Raw genomic sequence first — 14551 nt, forward strand, 5'->3', positions numbered from 1 at the left:
CATCTCTCTTACTGTAGGGACAGAGATGTTTTTACAAACCTACTTGAATTGTTTATTAAGATAAAGCAAATACTTCAGCAGAAGTACTACCACTGACTTCAGTGCAGATGAAACATGTTTATAAGTGATTACATACTTATACACTGTTGTAAAGCAGTTGAGAAGCCCTGGTCCTGAACCTAGACACAGCTTCTTTAAAGCTTCTGAATAGTTCAATTGAAAGAGAGAAAAAAAGCAGTTACTTAGACATTTGCATACATGTGCCAAGATCTGCAGTGCTGATTCATAGCTTAGAGACATCTGGTGTCACTTACCTCCAGAAATGAAGCTCAAATCCTTCACATTTATCCTTGCATTTTAAGCAGGGGGCACCAAATCCTTGTTCGTGGCCCAAGCCCATCTGTGTACAGAGCAAGACGACTACAGTGAGCTTAAAGACATATGCTGCATTATTACTGCCTTTATAATCTATGATCCACAATGAAAACAACAGATCAAGCATTTGACTAAACTGACATCAGGACAGTATTGTGGGGCACACTCACCTTTCCACTGTGCCTACGGAAGTGACCAGTGTTTGTACAAGCATGTTCATAGGGTTGAGTTAGCAGGCAGAAAGTTAGCCTTGGCCAAAACCAAGTATTTTTCTGGTGACTTGCCCCCTCACCCCCAGCCTAGCTTGCTCTGCAAACTTCACACGAGGCAAGAAGCAGTTTTTTTCCAAGCCCTTCCTTAGGTCTGTGGCTGTGAAACCACAGCCAGTGAGGCCATTAAGACATCAAGTCAAAGGACATTTAACCCAGCTGTCAGGACAAAGTAATTTGCAGTACATGACTTGGCAAAATACAAGAGATCAAGAAGTAAACAGATTCCACGTTCACATACACTAAGCTGGGCATCTGATAGGAATAATAAAAAAAACATTTAAGTGATTAGTCTAATAATTTCCACATATACTTGAGACTACTCTGATAGCAACTGAAAGCAGAACATACTCTTTACAATTACATTTCAGCTGGACTAATACCAGCTTGCTTTCTGAGGAGAAAGAGAAACAGCACAGTTAGTGAAAGCAATGACCATAAATGATATGCAGAGGGTTTCATTGTGAAAAGGTTAAAAGGACAGATGACCAATTCATAACGCAGAGGAAATATGAGAGACTATAAAAACCAGTACAGAGTAAAGGCCAAGTATTCACACAACATATCAACACATCAGCAAATCTGAGTAACAGCCAATGGAAATTTGAGGTGAAAAAATAAAGACACCAAGCACCGTAACTTATACATTCAGCTAATACAAATTTTAAACTCCTCACTCCGGCTCTTTAAACCTTTGGGGAATGTTGCTTTTAAATCAGACAGATGAAGGACATGGAACTGTGGCAGCTCATGCCCAACATGCAGAGGGGGAACCCATTCCCACACTCCCATCCACTGCTCCAGCAACGTGAGAATGGTCCCAGTTAGCTGTGGGTAGATGCAGTGGGAGGGATGGTCACGAAGGAGGCCACTCACCTATAGATTTGCTTTTACCATGAGTAGAAAGTAAATTATAGCTGACAAGTTCTGGTATTAATCTTAGTTCTGACAACAATACAATGCCAGGGTTAGATGTGGTGATAGAGTTTTACTATTAAGACGTTTGTGATTTACTCTGAGAAGTCACACTGCTACTCTTGTATGTACAAGCATACAAACACCTCCAGTTTCAACTTGTTCTGTCCAAAATGAAGGAACAGATTATTAACAAGCCACCTGCTCAACACAGAGAGCATGGTAAGATTCAGAGAAGCCCGTGCTTTCTGTTATTTTATAATTTGAAGGATCACTACTGCCTCCACAGTCATTAGATATCCCTGAGGAAATTACAAAGTCTTCCTGCAAATTAAGGTCTATTTAGGGAGGTCAGATACTTTGGCAGCTGTTAACCTACTGCTTGCAACTGCAGGGATGGACAGAGGGACATGAAATTATTTCTTCCTTTCTTATCTGGAAGAAGAAATACAAGCATGCTGTGATCATGGTGACATCTTTGACAGCCTAAGGGCTCAAGAAGTTCACATGATACAGACACTAACCTGAACTCAGACCAGTAGACATCTAAATAAACATAATTTTAAAAATTAAGTTCTTTCATCAACTATCAAATTTTTGTCTGTGTTGGATATATAAAGCTAACATGTTAATAAAAATTCATCTTTACTGAAGATGGGTGCTTACAGTGGTTTTCTCATCTGGAATGCAGAGCCCCACTGTATGTACCTCACGTATATACACACCATACCCCATGCACAGACACTGTACCTAAGAAAACAACTGAGCACTCTTGTCACACATGAGGAGAACAATATTGGCCAAGACGTTATCTAAAAAGAAAGAGGAAGCTAAAGCAACACAGAACAAGCGCGTGGTTTGTTGGGGTTTTTTTTTGGGGGGACACAGGTTTTGTTTTTTGGTTGTTTTATTAAGTTACCCTCCCTAAAACCAGTTACACTTAAGATGTGCTTGCAGTGCCCTAAAAAACAAATGCTCCCTCCACGACCAAAACCCCATCCCTGCCCCTGCCCCCCCCAAATAATCAACACCAACATTAACCCATTCTCTCTTGCTGCTACTTAGCTACAAATTGGCATTATTTCTTTATGCTTCAGCTCTCCCCTTAAGAAGAAAGGAAGGTGAAGAAAGGAGAATAATGGTAATTCTATTACTGTTGTGATTAAGCCTTAGAAACCTAGGACCATTTATGTATAGAGCGCTGTTGTACAGTACACAAAGAAATAGCCTTAACATTTCAAGAACTCTCAAAACAGAATCTGAAATGTAAGAAAAGGAAGGGGTTTTTTTTTTGCACCTTTAAAACATATCCATTTCCAAGCTTCCTAACCTTTAAGGGTTTTTTCAGCTAAAAACACCTCTCCAGAAGCAGATTCCTTCAGAAATACATGTTCCCTCCCCAGTAATAAAGAGCACATCATTAAGTAAATGCTTATACAGCTTGACACAAACTGAATTAGCAAACAAGATCTATATTTCAAAGCAAACCTTTCTCAGTTTGCTGCGAAACAGAAAGGATGCGACCTTTCTATATGCAATGTCTGCTCACCTTATGGAAAGGGTTTAGCTAGAAACTAAGGGGCACATTGAGAACCAAATTCAATGCAATTCCAGATGCACGCACAGCCTCTGCTTTTGTTCAGACAGAGAAACTATGTGGCTGCTTGCCAAAAATAAAGATATAAAACAACAGCACACAATGCTTTTGAGTTTGACTATCTGGAGGTCAGCGCATGTCAAATACGGCTCCACAGTCCTGTAACAAGACATCCTTCAATGGTAACGAAGCATCAGCTTCAGAAGTGACCATTTCTTCTTCAGTGTCTGATTCTGCTGTAATTTGGAAAATTCAAAGAGCCTAAAGCTGCAGCATGCATCTACTCCCCATGCCTTTTGAAGGATATGGCCAACTCCATGCTGAGCACCCAGAGGCAGAGCAGGCTGAGTGTGCACTGGAGTGGGAATGCATTCCTGGGAACAGGAGGGAATCAATTTTCCCCATAAATGGAGTTATGGAAGAAATGGCATAGATAGGTCAACCGAAATATTGCCAGAAGAAGGCTCCTGTCTGTCTACTGAAAATTTTCATTTTACAGAAAAAGCTATCCAAAACCATCTGGTATTACTAACATACCTAACATATTTACATAGTCCGACTACAGAAGACTATATAAATACAACTGAGATCATCCATTGCAAGCTGCTTTCAAGGTTAAATAGTCCTTAAGGACAAAGAATTTTAAATGGTTACAGCTAAGTGAGAATTAGTGAAAGACTGCCCCGTTTCACCTCAGACTGGAATCCAGTGCCAAAAGCTGGTTGTCTTTACATTAAGAAGTCATGTGTAGAAAAGCGCTTACTGTCAGTTTACAAATCCAAATGTTCCTATTTAAGTGTCTTGTTCTGATGTGCAAGAGAAACACAGCAGTTGCTATGAAATAGTTTAAACCTGCCTTATCAGCAGGGTTTATCATTAAGTTTCAGGAACATGACCAAGAATAAAAGTCCAAAAAGTCCCGTCTCTCCCTTCTATTAAACCTGCCAACAAATGTTGAAGTCCTGCTTTGCTGCAATTTTAAAATATTAATTTCAGAATTTGTATTCCTGTAAATACAGCACACTTCAGACATCAGACAACAAAACATCTCCCCACACAGGATGGTATGAAAATGCCAGTTTAGTCTGCAGACTGATACAAATGCAATTATACTTTGTCAGCTATTGTTCCTCTTATGTGGTAAAATATGGATGTTTGTTAGGAAGTTTGTTCCTTCATGGAGCAAACTGGGCCACAGCGCACAGCACGGCTGAAAAAAATGTTGTGATGAATGGAGGATTAGCTTTTTAATAGTTAAAGAAGTGTAACGTCACCGAACACAAGATTATTGTTGACAGTCACAGGAAAAACAAAAATAAGCCCCAGGAAATGTTAGATGAATTAAAATGTAAGCACAGTAGTTTTTAAAGCTTGCCTATACTTGCTTTTAATCAGCATAGATTATTTTAAGTTGAAAGGGCTCTCTGGAGGTCACCCAATTGCTCACAAAGAACAGATGCAATGAAATCATATTTGCCCAGGGCCGTGGCCAGTTGCTGGTTCAATAGCGCATTACAACACTGGACCACAGAGAGGAAAGAAAATCTAAGGTTTAACCTTAATTTCTCACACTGCAGCTTCTGCCCACTGTCTCTCTATATTATCACTATATATATATAGTCACTTTACAGTGACTAGAGTCCAATTCTGTCTTTTCTATTCCCTCCCGCTAAGCAGCTGAGCACAAACAATACAAAGAGTATCCTGGCAGAGTTCCACTGGAAGACCTTATTTTAATAGTTACCATTTAATAGTAATCACACCCAGTACATATATAGCCCTCAAATAAAGGTAGTTGCTCTGACCTTCCTGCCTCTTTACAAAGAAGCCCCTGGAGTACAGTGGTAAGAAGGTGGTAAAAGAGGAAGCTGTAACAAAATGCAGAAGTTCCACTTGGCATTTCTAGTCTCCTTCCCACCAGATCTGTTTTACCTCCTCAGTCCCACCAAAAGACCAGAGCTAACCTGGGTTTTGGCTGCTCTTCCTTCCTCTCCTTGAGGAGACTTCTGTAGCACCAGATGAGTGAGCTGTATTAGTCTTTTACTTTGCCACAGCCAGTAAGACACAATACCAGTATTTGCTGCTGCAGAAGATCAGAAGTCCTTCCACTGTTTGAGACCTCTCCAGAAACTGAAAGGTTGTGGCTATACAGCGAGAAAGTTGTCGTTAGTGGACTGCAATCATTAAGAGAGCGCCAGAACAGACTTAAAATTCTCTTCACTATCCTTTTTCCAGATCTTTCTGCTGTGTTCTTGAGTGCTCCAAGGGCAGAAGCGAAGAGATCCACGCTAAAGCTACTCCTGGATTTACCATAAAATCCCAGGAATCTTCCAGTATTAATCCATCTGGATATTTGCAGGGCCACGTCAAGTGATACTGTTTCTCATTTCCAACACAACACAAACACACCTGTACAGCACAACAGAATTGATTTCTAGCATATCACAACGTACGTAGGACTTCCAAAGATGTGAAGGTAAAGCCAAGTATGCAAAAAAACCCAAAGACCATGAGAACAAGACACATGAGAACTTTCATGTGCTGTGCATGCTTTACTGCTGACACCTGACCTTGTATGACAATATTCTGCACCAGCAGAAGCCTTCTCTAGTAGGGCAACACAACAAACTGGAAATTAAAATAGGTTACCAGCATTTAAACTTTAAAAACAGAAGAGTTGTGTTATTTCTCATGATTCCAGAATGAAAAAAAAAACCAAACAAAATACATGTTTGTATCTAGACAATGCTCTTACAAGACTTTTACAGGCACTATGAGAAGTTTCATCTGTAATAAAGAGCAGTATCCCACGAACCACTCTATATCTGTTATTATTTAAAATGTCCATTAAAATTGATGGCAAGTCTGTCCTAGCTTTTTTTAAATATACATTGCAAACTAGGGAAAAGTTGACTGGAATTAAGATGTAGAAGCTTGGGTAAGGAAGTCCATTTGCACAGAAAGAAGGATGCCAAAAAGTGGTTGCATCCAAGAAAAAAAAATAAAATAAAAGATGACCCAGGCAGGAAAAACAGAAGACCAAATCAAGATGCTGCAGCAGTCTATGACAGTATGCAAGTACTAAGAATTTATTTTATTGCAACATCTTCAACTAAATAACAAACAGCTCAGGATGTAAGTATTTAAGGCATTGCTATACAGTTTACTGTCAAAAGACTAACAGCTATTAAAGGTATCTCAGCCTGACAGAAAACAAGTGCTATTTACTCAAAGTCCAGTATGACACCAGCTAGGTTTGAATGCAGCTGACACTATAGCACTGCCTATAAACCTCCGATACAGCACTATCCATCACCCAGTGCTGCAGCGGCGTTTTCACAATATTTGGTGTGCTTTGTGTTGGTATCAATACTCTTGCCCACTTGCATCTCCTAATATTAGGTTTTCAGAAGCAGAGCTGGAAACCTACATGCCTCCCCCCCCCCCCCATCAGTGCTTTTAGAAGCTGCAGCTAGACAACCTCAGACTAAAAACAAGGCATACAGAAAGGGTTAGGCAGACTTTAAAAAAACCAGAAAGACTAGAAACACACATGCAACAGTACCAGAGTGAAGTTACACCTGCTGTAATCAGGAACTGTCATGACAGAAGTCTCCTTACTCCCCTGACCTCTTCATTTGACCAAGTCTAAGACCCAAGGTAACAGGTGTGACAAGTTTTCATCTTCACGGCCCTATTCTTCCTGCATGTCTCCAGCACCTCAAAGAACCTCACCCATTCCACGTGTTAGCAGAAAGTAGATATTGGGGATCTTTTACATATACGCCCTACATAAAGCATATCTATATATACATGCACATCCCATACACATATATAGTAGTTATATATATGTAAATGAAACATGCATATCTATTTAAAATAGGTTGTAAGATATATTTGTTAAATACAGTACATAAATTTACATCTACTCTATTACATCTGTAAAATTTGTATTTGCTGGGAAGAACCATTAATTTGCAAATTCAGTATACTTTTTTGAGGTAAGGGAAATGTGTTTTTAAATAACTTTTACCAATAAAATTCACAATTGCTACTCACTGTTATTATTAGTTTACTTAGAGGAAAGGAAAATTATTTCTTTTCCAGGAACACTTGCAGAAAGATGTTTGCTCCCTTAACAACAGAATACTTTAAATAAAGTATTTTTTATTTTTAGATATAATTTAAAAGGAAGTTAATCTTCCATACTATTGTTTAATACTTGGCTTGTATTTACACCATATCAAATAAAGTTTCACCTGATCTTAGAAGTCACGCAGTCCTGCATTCTTAGCTTGCTATTCAGGCATTTCGTGATATTTTATGGTCAAACACCTGAGGAGTACTTTTGCCACAGGAAAAACATCAAAAAGTTTAATTTAGCAGTGCCATATTTGCCTTGCCAAGGTGATATCCATGTAATGCTGGACAAAAAGTAACCAGCAGTGTGCATTCAAATAGGCGTTGCAGAAAACTATTCATGTCAGTATTAAAAAAAAAAAAAAAAAGTGTGAGGGGGAGCGGGGGAAATCCCAACACAACATATGCAGGAAACAGTTACTCAGTTTCCTTGTGAGAGGAACTACTTCAGTTTTGTTAACATCTCCACACTTGTTTCCATACTTCTCCTTGCAGGCAAAACCCAGCCATGAATAAAACTGCCTTTCCTTGATCTTACTACATAAGGAAAAACAGAAAAGCTCTCCTATCATGGGTTTCCATGGCAGTCACACCAAAAACAAACAGTGACCTCAACAGGAAGCATAGCCCAGCAGGTATTACTAAATCATGCTTTGCAGAACATGAAAAAAGTTGACTTTGCTCCTATACATACTTTACTCACCATTAATTTATCGGAGTATTACAGTTGTTGACTTAATAATGTCTAAAGCACTCCGCGTTTGGTTTTCCACCATAACAGAACAAAACCAAGCCTCATGCCATAGAAAAAGAACTATGCAGACATTCCACATCGGAGAAGTTGTACCTCTTCTCCCCAAACTCTTTTGGCCCTTCTCCATCACAATCAAAGTTCCTTTTATAAAGAAAGTACCACACTGTGAAACCTTATGCAGAACAGACCCGCTGCCAGAATCTTATTTTCTCCACTGAAGCGTGAGACCATGCTGCCAGCAGGACCATGACCTACTGATTCATTTTACCAAGTTGACAGAGGTGACAGACAGGGCAGGAATCCAGACTAGCAGAACTTTGTTTTAACAGAGTCTTCAACCAAAAGCACTAAATCTTCATTCTCCCTATAACCTCAAAGCAAGGTTTGAGAACACAGCATACATTGTATTTGGAAGAATTAGTGGTCTGTTTGTTGCACAAGTGCTTTTCAAGCTGGAGCTACTGTTTTCAGGCTTCAGCTCTGTTGTGCAATCTCTTTTAATATACAAAGCTATCTTCACAATTCTCAAATGCCAGAGCAAATCCAATTCCTCCTGAGAAAAAGGAGAAAACTATTGTCAGCTTTAAACTCCCCATCCCTTTTAAAGGGAAACTGTAACAGACAGCAAGGTATCAGACTTTGCATTCACACAGTAGTGGAAAAGACTGCCTTGCAGCTGTATCCCCCCAGCTTCACTGCCTAGGCATCTGCCAGTCATTTTATGTGTCCACGAAGCATAGTGACCTGACTACAGGGAAGTTGCACACTATACAAATATAAATGTACTATTCACATACACGCGCATGTCTCTCCAGTACAGTACCAGCTGCTTGAAAACCTACAGCAGCTTCCCAAAGAGACAATGCAGAAGCTCACAACTGCAGAATGGAGTACTGATACTTGGGAGAAATCTCAGAAACATCACCTTGGAAACTACATCTCTAGAGTTTTCTAGAAGCAGAAAACATTCCGTTACATTACCCTCTGTGGTTATACATTAGCAGTTGTGGGCAGGGGAAGAAGTTTTTCTACGGTATCAGCAGTGTCTGAGCCTCTATACCACACCCTGCTCCACTGGGCATTCATTTCCCTCTGCTGTGCTGAACATCAGGGTTATGAAACAGCCAACTTCTGACCTTGGACTTGAGTTCAGAAGAGCAAGGGAAGGACAACTTAATTAGGGACAACATGGCAATTCCTGCTTTCTTCTGCCCAGTGTTCTTGGAACTTCCTGCCCAACAGGCAGGTTAGCCACCCACTACTCTCTAACATTTACCTCCATTTGCCAGGTGGGAAACAGGTACAAGTCACTAGAAAATAAAAAGTTAACATAAGGTAGCAAGCAGATTTTGTAAAAGGACTCAAATTATTTTCGTCCAGGGTACAAGACAGACAGGGGTGAGAACCATGATGTGTGGTTAAGTAACCCATTACTGCTGGTGGACTACAAATCTGACATGGACATCTCTATCTCAAGACAAATTTGTTATAAAGGCCAAGTAGTTTACTGGTTTTGATAAACTTGACTGCAAACTTTCCAGAATGTTCTACAAAAGGCAGGGGGCCAGGGGGAGAGAAGTAAGAGATAAGGAAACAAACAGGTTGAGAATAGGAATTGAAGGATGGAGATTGAAGACATGCAGCTGTTGTGGAGTTCATGTGAACTGTTATTCATTTCAGCATACTTAATAAAAACTTCTGCAAATTTTTAAAGTATCAGTAATCAAGAGAGAAAGATTTAGTACTGAACACACTGGTACATAGCAAAGGTTCCCAGTTCTCCCTGCACTGACTTGTCACAAATCTTTATCTGTTATCTTGGGAAATGAGCTCCACACCCAAGCTACAAAGAAAGAGGTGGTGAGGAGATATGAACAAAGGAGTGAAGACAGGGGAAGAACAGAAGTTTTCTGAACATATACGTAGTAGAAACAGAGAAAATGTGAAGTTCTTCACATCATAAACACCTCTTAGCTGTATTAATACTAAAGCTGAACATAATAGAAAATGTACATTACTTCCTACAATCAGAGCTTTGCTGGGTTTTTTTGTGGCAGTAGCTTCCGTGTCTGTCTGAGCTGGTTCAGAAAAGTCTTCAGGAATCTTTGAAGTTGATGAAAGAGAAGAGTAAAAAATTACCAAAGAAAAATATGACAAAAATAGTCAAATAAACGTAGAACACACACAACTACCCAATAATTACAGTGCAATATAAAGCACACGTTCAGCAACCACAAGTTCATTTACACCAAGACTCCACTACCAGCAGAATTTTATCAGTGTTTCACAGCACTTTTTTTCTTTCTATTTAAATAGAGCATTCCTATTGAGAATTTTTCTGTCTTCCACAAATATGCATCTCTCCCCTTCTGGAGTTAAAAAAAACCCAACTTTGAGTGAACAAGCTCCATGAAATCAAGTTTAAGTTTCAAATCATGCTTACAAAATATGAGCAAATCTATTCAAGAAACTTGTTTTCACTACACACAAGCAGTCACAGAAGGGGCACAACCCTGTGTCCATAACTAGCTTCTGAAGACATTGATAGTACTTAGCTACACCCATCTATCACTGATGGCCTAGTGTTGAAGGGGGTGGGTGAGATAGGTAGTTTCTCCAAACCGGGACCCTCATCCAGGTGACATCACTTGAAGAAAGCTGAAAGTAGAGGGTAACAGGCTTCACTAGGACTCAGTCTTGACTTAACAGGTAGCCTTGCACACTGCACAGATACTTCCGTATCCGAGTCCGTTTCCAGCTTGCAGGCTGGAAACGCACACAGGTATAGAAAAGTGCATATGCATACTTTAAAACCAGTTGGCACCCTTAAATGTAACGATTTAGGAATACAAGCCATGCATGATCATACAACATACATTTCAAGAGACTAGTTTTCATATATCAATAAGGGTTACATAATAGATTTAACCTATGTCCATATACAAAGCTCCTTCTGCCTTCATCAAGGTGTCACAACAGATACTGTAAAGAAGTTTTTACTAAAAGAATTCATTGCTTAAGTGCTGCATTTAGTTTAAAAATTTTAGAAGTACATCCCACGTGAAGTCGGTTTTGCATATGAAAGTTTTAATAGTGAGTTTTGGAAAGTGATCCAATACAACGGGTCTACCTATCCCTTCCTGTTACTTACCCTTCACTTCTTCCCAGCTTGACTCCAAACTAACTAGTCAGTATGCCTTTAAAAAAACCGAACCCACAACACAACCCTGAGTTACTGTTTCGGGAGGGCAATCCGTACAGACGCTGACAACGCGTTTGTAGGGGGCTAGTGACATCAAAGGTCTGGAATTCATCTTCAGCATATCCACGAACAGCGTTTCGGATGGATGTAATTTGGGTTTCACACACACCTGCACACACAGAGCACGTACCTGAACATAACTATTACATCCTAGCGGGTTGTCTGCCTTTTTTTTTTTTTTTTTTTTTGGGGGGGGGGGGGGGGGGGGAAGGGGATACACGCTTTCACTTGCCTGACAGGGCAGGGGTACCCACCCGCCTACCTGGGACACGGAGCGCTGCGCCTCACCGAGCGCCGGGAGCAGCTTTTTGTTCCGCCTGAGGCCGCGGCGACGGCAGGAGGACACGGCGGCGGCGGGAGGTCACCCCGCCGGCAGCCCCCCACCCCTCACGCCTTCAGACGGGGCGGCGGAGCCCCAGCGGGAGGAGCAGCCCGCCGGGAGCGGCACACGGCCCCGCCGCCCGCCCCAGCGCCCGGGGAGCGACCCGGGTCCGCGGCCGCCACTCCCTGGGGAGGGGGACGCGGGCCGGCGCGGCAGGTAACTCGGCGGGCAGCCCCCACCTTACCTTTTTGACTTTACTCTCCAGGTCCATGCTGCCGCCGGGCCGGGCTCCGGAGCGGGGCGGTGTGCGGGGCGGCTCCCGGCGGCGGTGCCCGGCTGCGGTGCGCGGAGGTGAGGTGGCTCCCGCCGCCCCTCGCGCCCGCCGCCGCGCTCAAACTTCCGCTGCCCTGCGGCAGTGGCCGCAGCCGAACAAAGGCAGGGCGGCAGCCAGCCCCCGCCCGGCCCCCGCCGGCCCGCCAGCCAATCACCCGCCGCCGCCGCGCCGCCCTGCCGGCTCGGCTCGGCTCGGTTCGGCCCGGCGGCGGGGCAGCTGGGGCTCCCTCCGGGCAGGGCGCCTGAGTCATCCTCGCCGGGCCGGGCCGGGGCTGCCCGCGGGCAGGGCGCCTGAGTCATCCCCGGCGGGACGATAAGCTCAGGGCAAGGCGTTTGCTGGCGCGGCGGTTTACCTTGAGTTACAGACGCCTGGAAACGCGGTGCCTGCCGAAAGAGGGGGGCGGAAGGAAAAGTCTCGGACTGCGATGATTTATTGACATGCGTAAGAGGGGGCGCGGAGCGCGGGCGAGCCCTCGCCTTGCCGACTGTGCCCACAGCCGCGGCCGTGCCTGCAGGGGCCGGGCCCCAGCCGCCAGGGGCTGCCCGTGCTCGGGCCGTGCTGCGGGCGGGCTGGGCACGCTTCGGTAAAAGCAGTGAAAGTTTCACCCTGCGGGGCCGAGCTGTCGAGGAGGCAACGCAGGAGAGTTGGTTGTGCCCATTGGTAAAGGGCCGGGTGGGGAGCAGGGCTGCTGTGCAGGTGGCGGCCAAGGGTGAGGTATGGCAGCTGGGGCAGGAGCCTACTGCTGGCCTGCCCAGCCCAGACCCCGCTGCCCACCTTCCTTCTGCCCAGCCCAGACCCCGCTGCCGACCCTCTGCCCAGCCCAAACGCTGCAATTGCACAGAACCACTCTTTGACGCGGTCTCTGTGGCCCAACTCTGCTCCCTCTCAGCCCTGCTACCCCTGGGGGAAATGGCGGGTTTTGCCCCTGTGGATTTGCTTTCGCCTGCATCCACTCAAGAGATTTCGATGCACCAGAACCTGATCTCATCATGGGTTACCACATGTTTTACAGCAGTGATTTTTTTTCCTATTTATTGAACCAAACGACAGTTTTTTCTCCTGTTGGTGCTGGATGGATATTGTGAAAAACATGTAGACTTTAATTCTAGTCTTCAAACTCATATGAATGTGCTCAGTCCTGGGATGTCGCTGATAAAATATATTTTATATATCATGCATATGTAACATAAAATGACAGAATAATCAAACATTTGCAAGATTGAATACTTCCATAAATATTTTCTTCCTTCCTATTTCTTGTGATCTTTGGAAAAAGTAACAAATGTTCATACAGACTTTACAGCTACCCTAGACAGTGGTGGTGAATAATTTGGTAGACTATTTTGTCATTTATCTGTTGAAACTAATTTTTCTCTTCACACAATACCAGCTTTTCTCAAGTAATTCTTAGGTCATCTTCCCTGGAGGCCAAACATACTTCTCTTTCAGTGTTTAATTTTTTGATCTGCCATCACTTGTTGAAAGATGTTTTTAACAAAATGAAAATGAGACTGGGTCTGTTTGTTGTCTGTTAATGGGTAGAAGCAAAACTCTGACTTTTCTGCTGGCACAGGCATCATGGTGTATGGTATGGGCCAACCGCTCCTACTAATGAATCTATACAGCAGTCCTTGGCCTAGAAGTTCAATACAAAACTAAGAGAGGATGGTCTCAAGCTGTAACAGAAAAAATAAGAGAACATAGACCATCAGGTAATGCTGCTGTGCTCAGTGTGTGCCTGTTCTGAAGAGAGGTGAATAATAAGGGCTGTTGCATGAATTTTGTTTTGGTTTAAAATGTTGTTTTTAATTTCTTGCTCTCATTCTGTTTTGTTTGGTTTAGTAGTTCCTTCCTGCTGATTTGGGGGATGAAAGACCAGGGGAAGTTAAGAGTGCCTGAAGAGTTGGTATGCCTGGGACCGTATAGTTTGAATACCATCCATGTTCACAGCTTCCTCAGACTAAAGTCAAAGGACTAAGCAGAAGATTATTCCTGTTCAGTGAATGCATTGTCAAATGATATAATGCAATAGTGGAAAATGCCAGCAATTACAAAGACTCGCTAGGTACTTTGACTGTGCTAAGCAGAGAAATGAAAGTATCATAGTCCTCATTATATGCTTTTCATTTGGGAATGGATGTAGAAGCATATTTTCATTTTAGGAAGTTAAAAAGGTGAAACGAAATCTTGTATGATTTAGGTATATTTTGCTTATTCTTATCTCCCTGAGAATAATAGCAAAATAATAGCTTTGATCATGTCATTTTTCTTCTCCCCCCCCCAAGCTATGATACTTCTGGCTTAATAATAACTTCTTTGCTTATATTTTTCTTGAACCTCTTGAGTTGGAGATGTTCTGGTTTTGATTTGTGCATCTTTCAATTGTGTAATTTAGTGCCAAAATACAGTATACTTTAACAGCCTTCCTATCTATGAATTTGTAAATGGAGCCTACAAATTTGTGCAAGTAATGGAAAATGCAGACAGTAATGTGAGACTTCTATTTTGCAAACCAGCAGATTGTTCTTGGAACACAGTTACTCTGAGACCTTGATCAATAAAGAAGGCATTGTAAGATTCTAA

The 14551-nt window shown here is 42.5% G+C and overlaps 1 protein-coding gene and 1 long non-coding RNA gene across 2 annotated transcripts in view; one reads left to right on the forward strand and one right to left on the reverse strand.

Annotated features, from left to right (window-relative positions):
* TES (testin LIM domain protein) overlaps nt 1-12040 on the reverse strand; it is a 28336-nt gene extending 16296 nt beyond the window's left edge. Inside the window, exons 1-2 of the mRNA XM_056340923.1 lie at nt 11879-12040; nt 315-400 (exon numbers count right to left, since the gene is read on the reverse strand). Of these exons, the coding sequence (XP_056196898.1) occupies nt 315-400; nt 11879-11905 (113 nt within the window). The 5' untranslated portion in view covers nt 11906-12040. The remainder of the gene's footprint in view (nt 1-314; nt 401-11878) is intronic.
* Nucleotides 12041-12142: 102 nt separating this feature from the next.
* On the forward strand, nt 12143-14551 carry LOC130150223 (uncharacterized). Its single transcript, XR_008822156.1, has 2 exons — nt 12143-13680; nt 13811-14551. It is a non-coding gene; the product is annotated as an uncharacterized LOC130150223 (long non-coding RNA).

Source organism: Falco biarmicus, chromosome 5 (genome assembly GCF_023638135.1).
Source record: "Falco biarmicus isolate bFalBia1 chromosome 5, bFalBia1.pri, whole genome shotgun sequence".
NCBI lineage: Eukaryota > Metazoa > Chordata > Aves > Falconiformes > Falconidae > Falco > Falco biarmicus.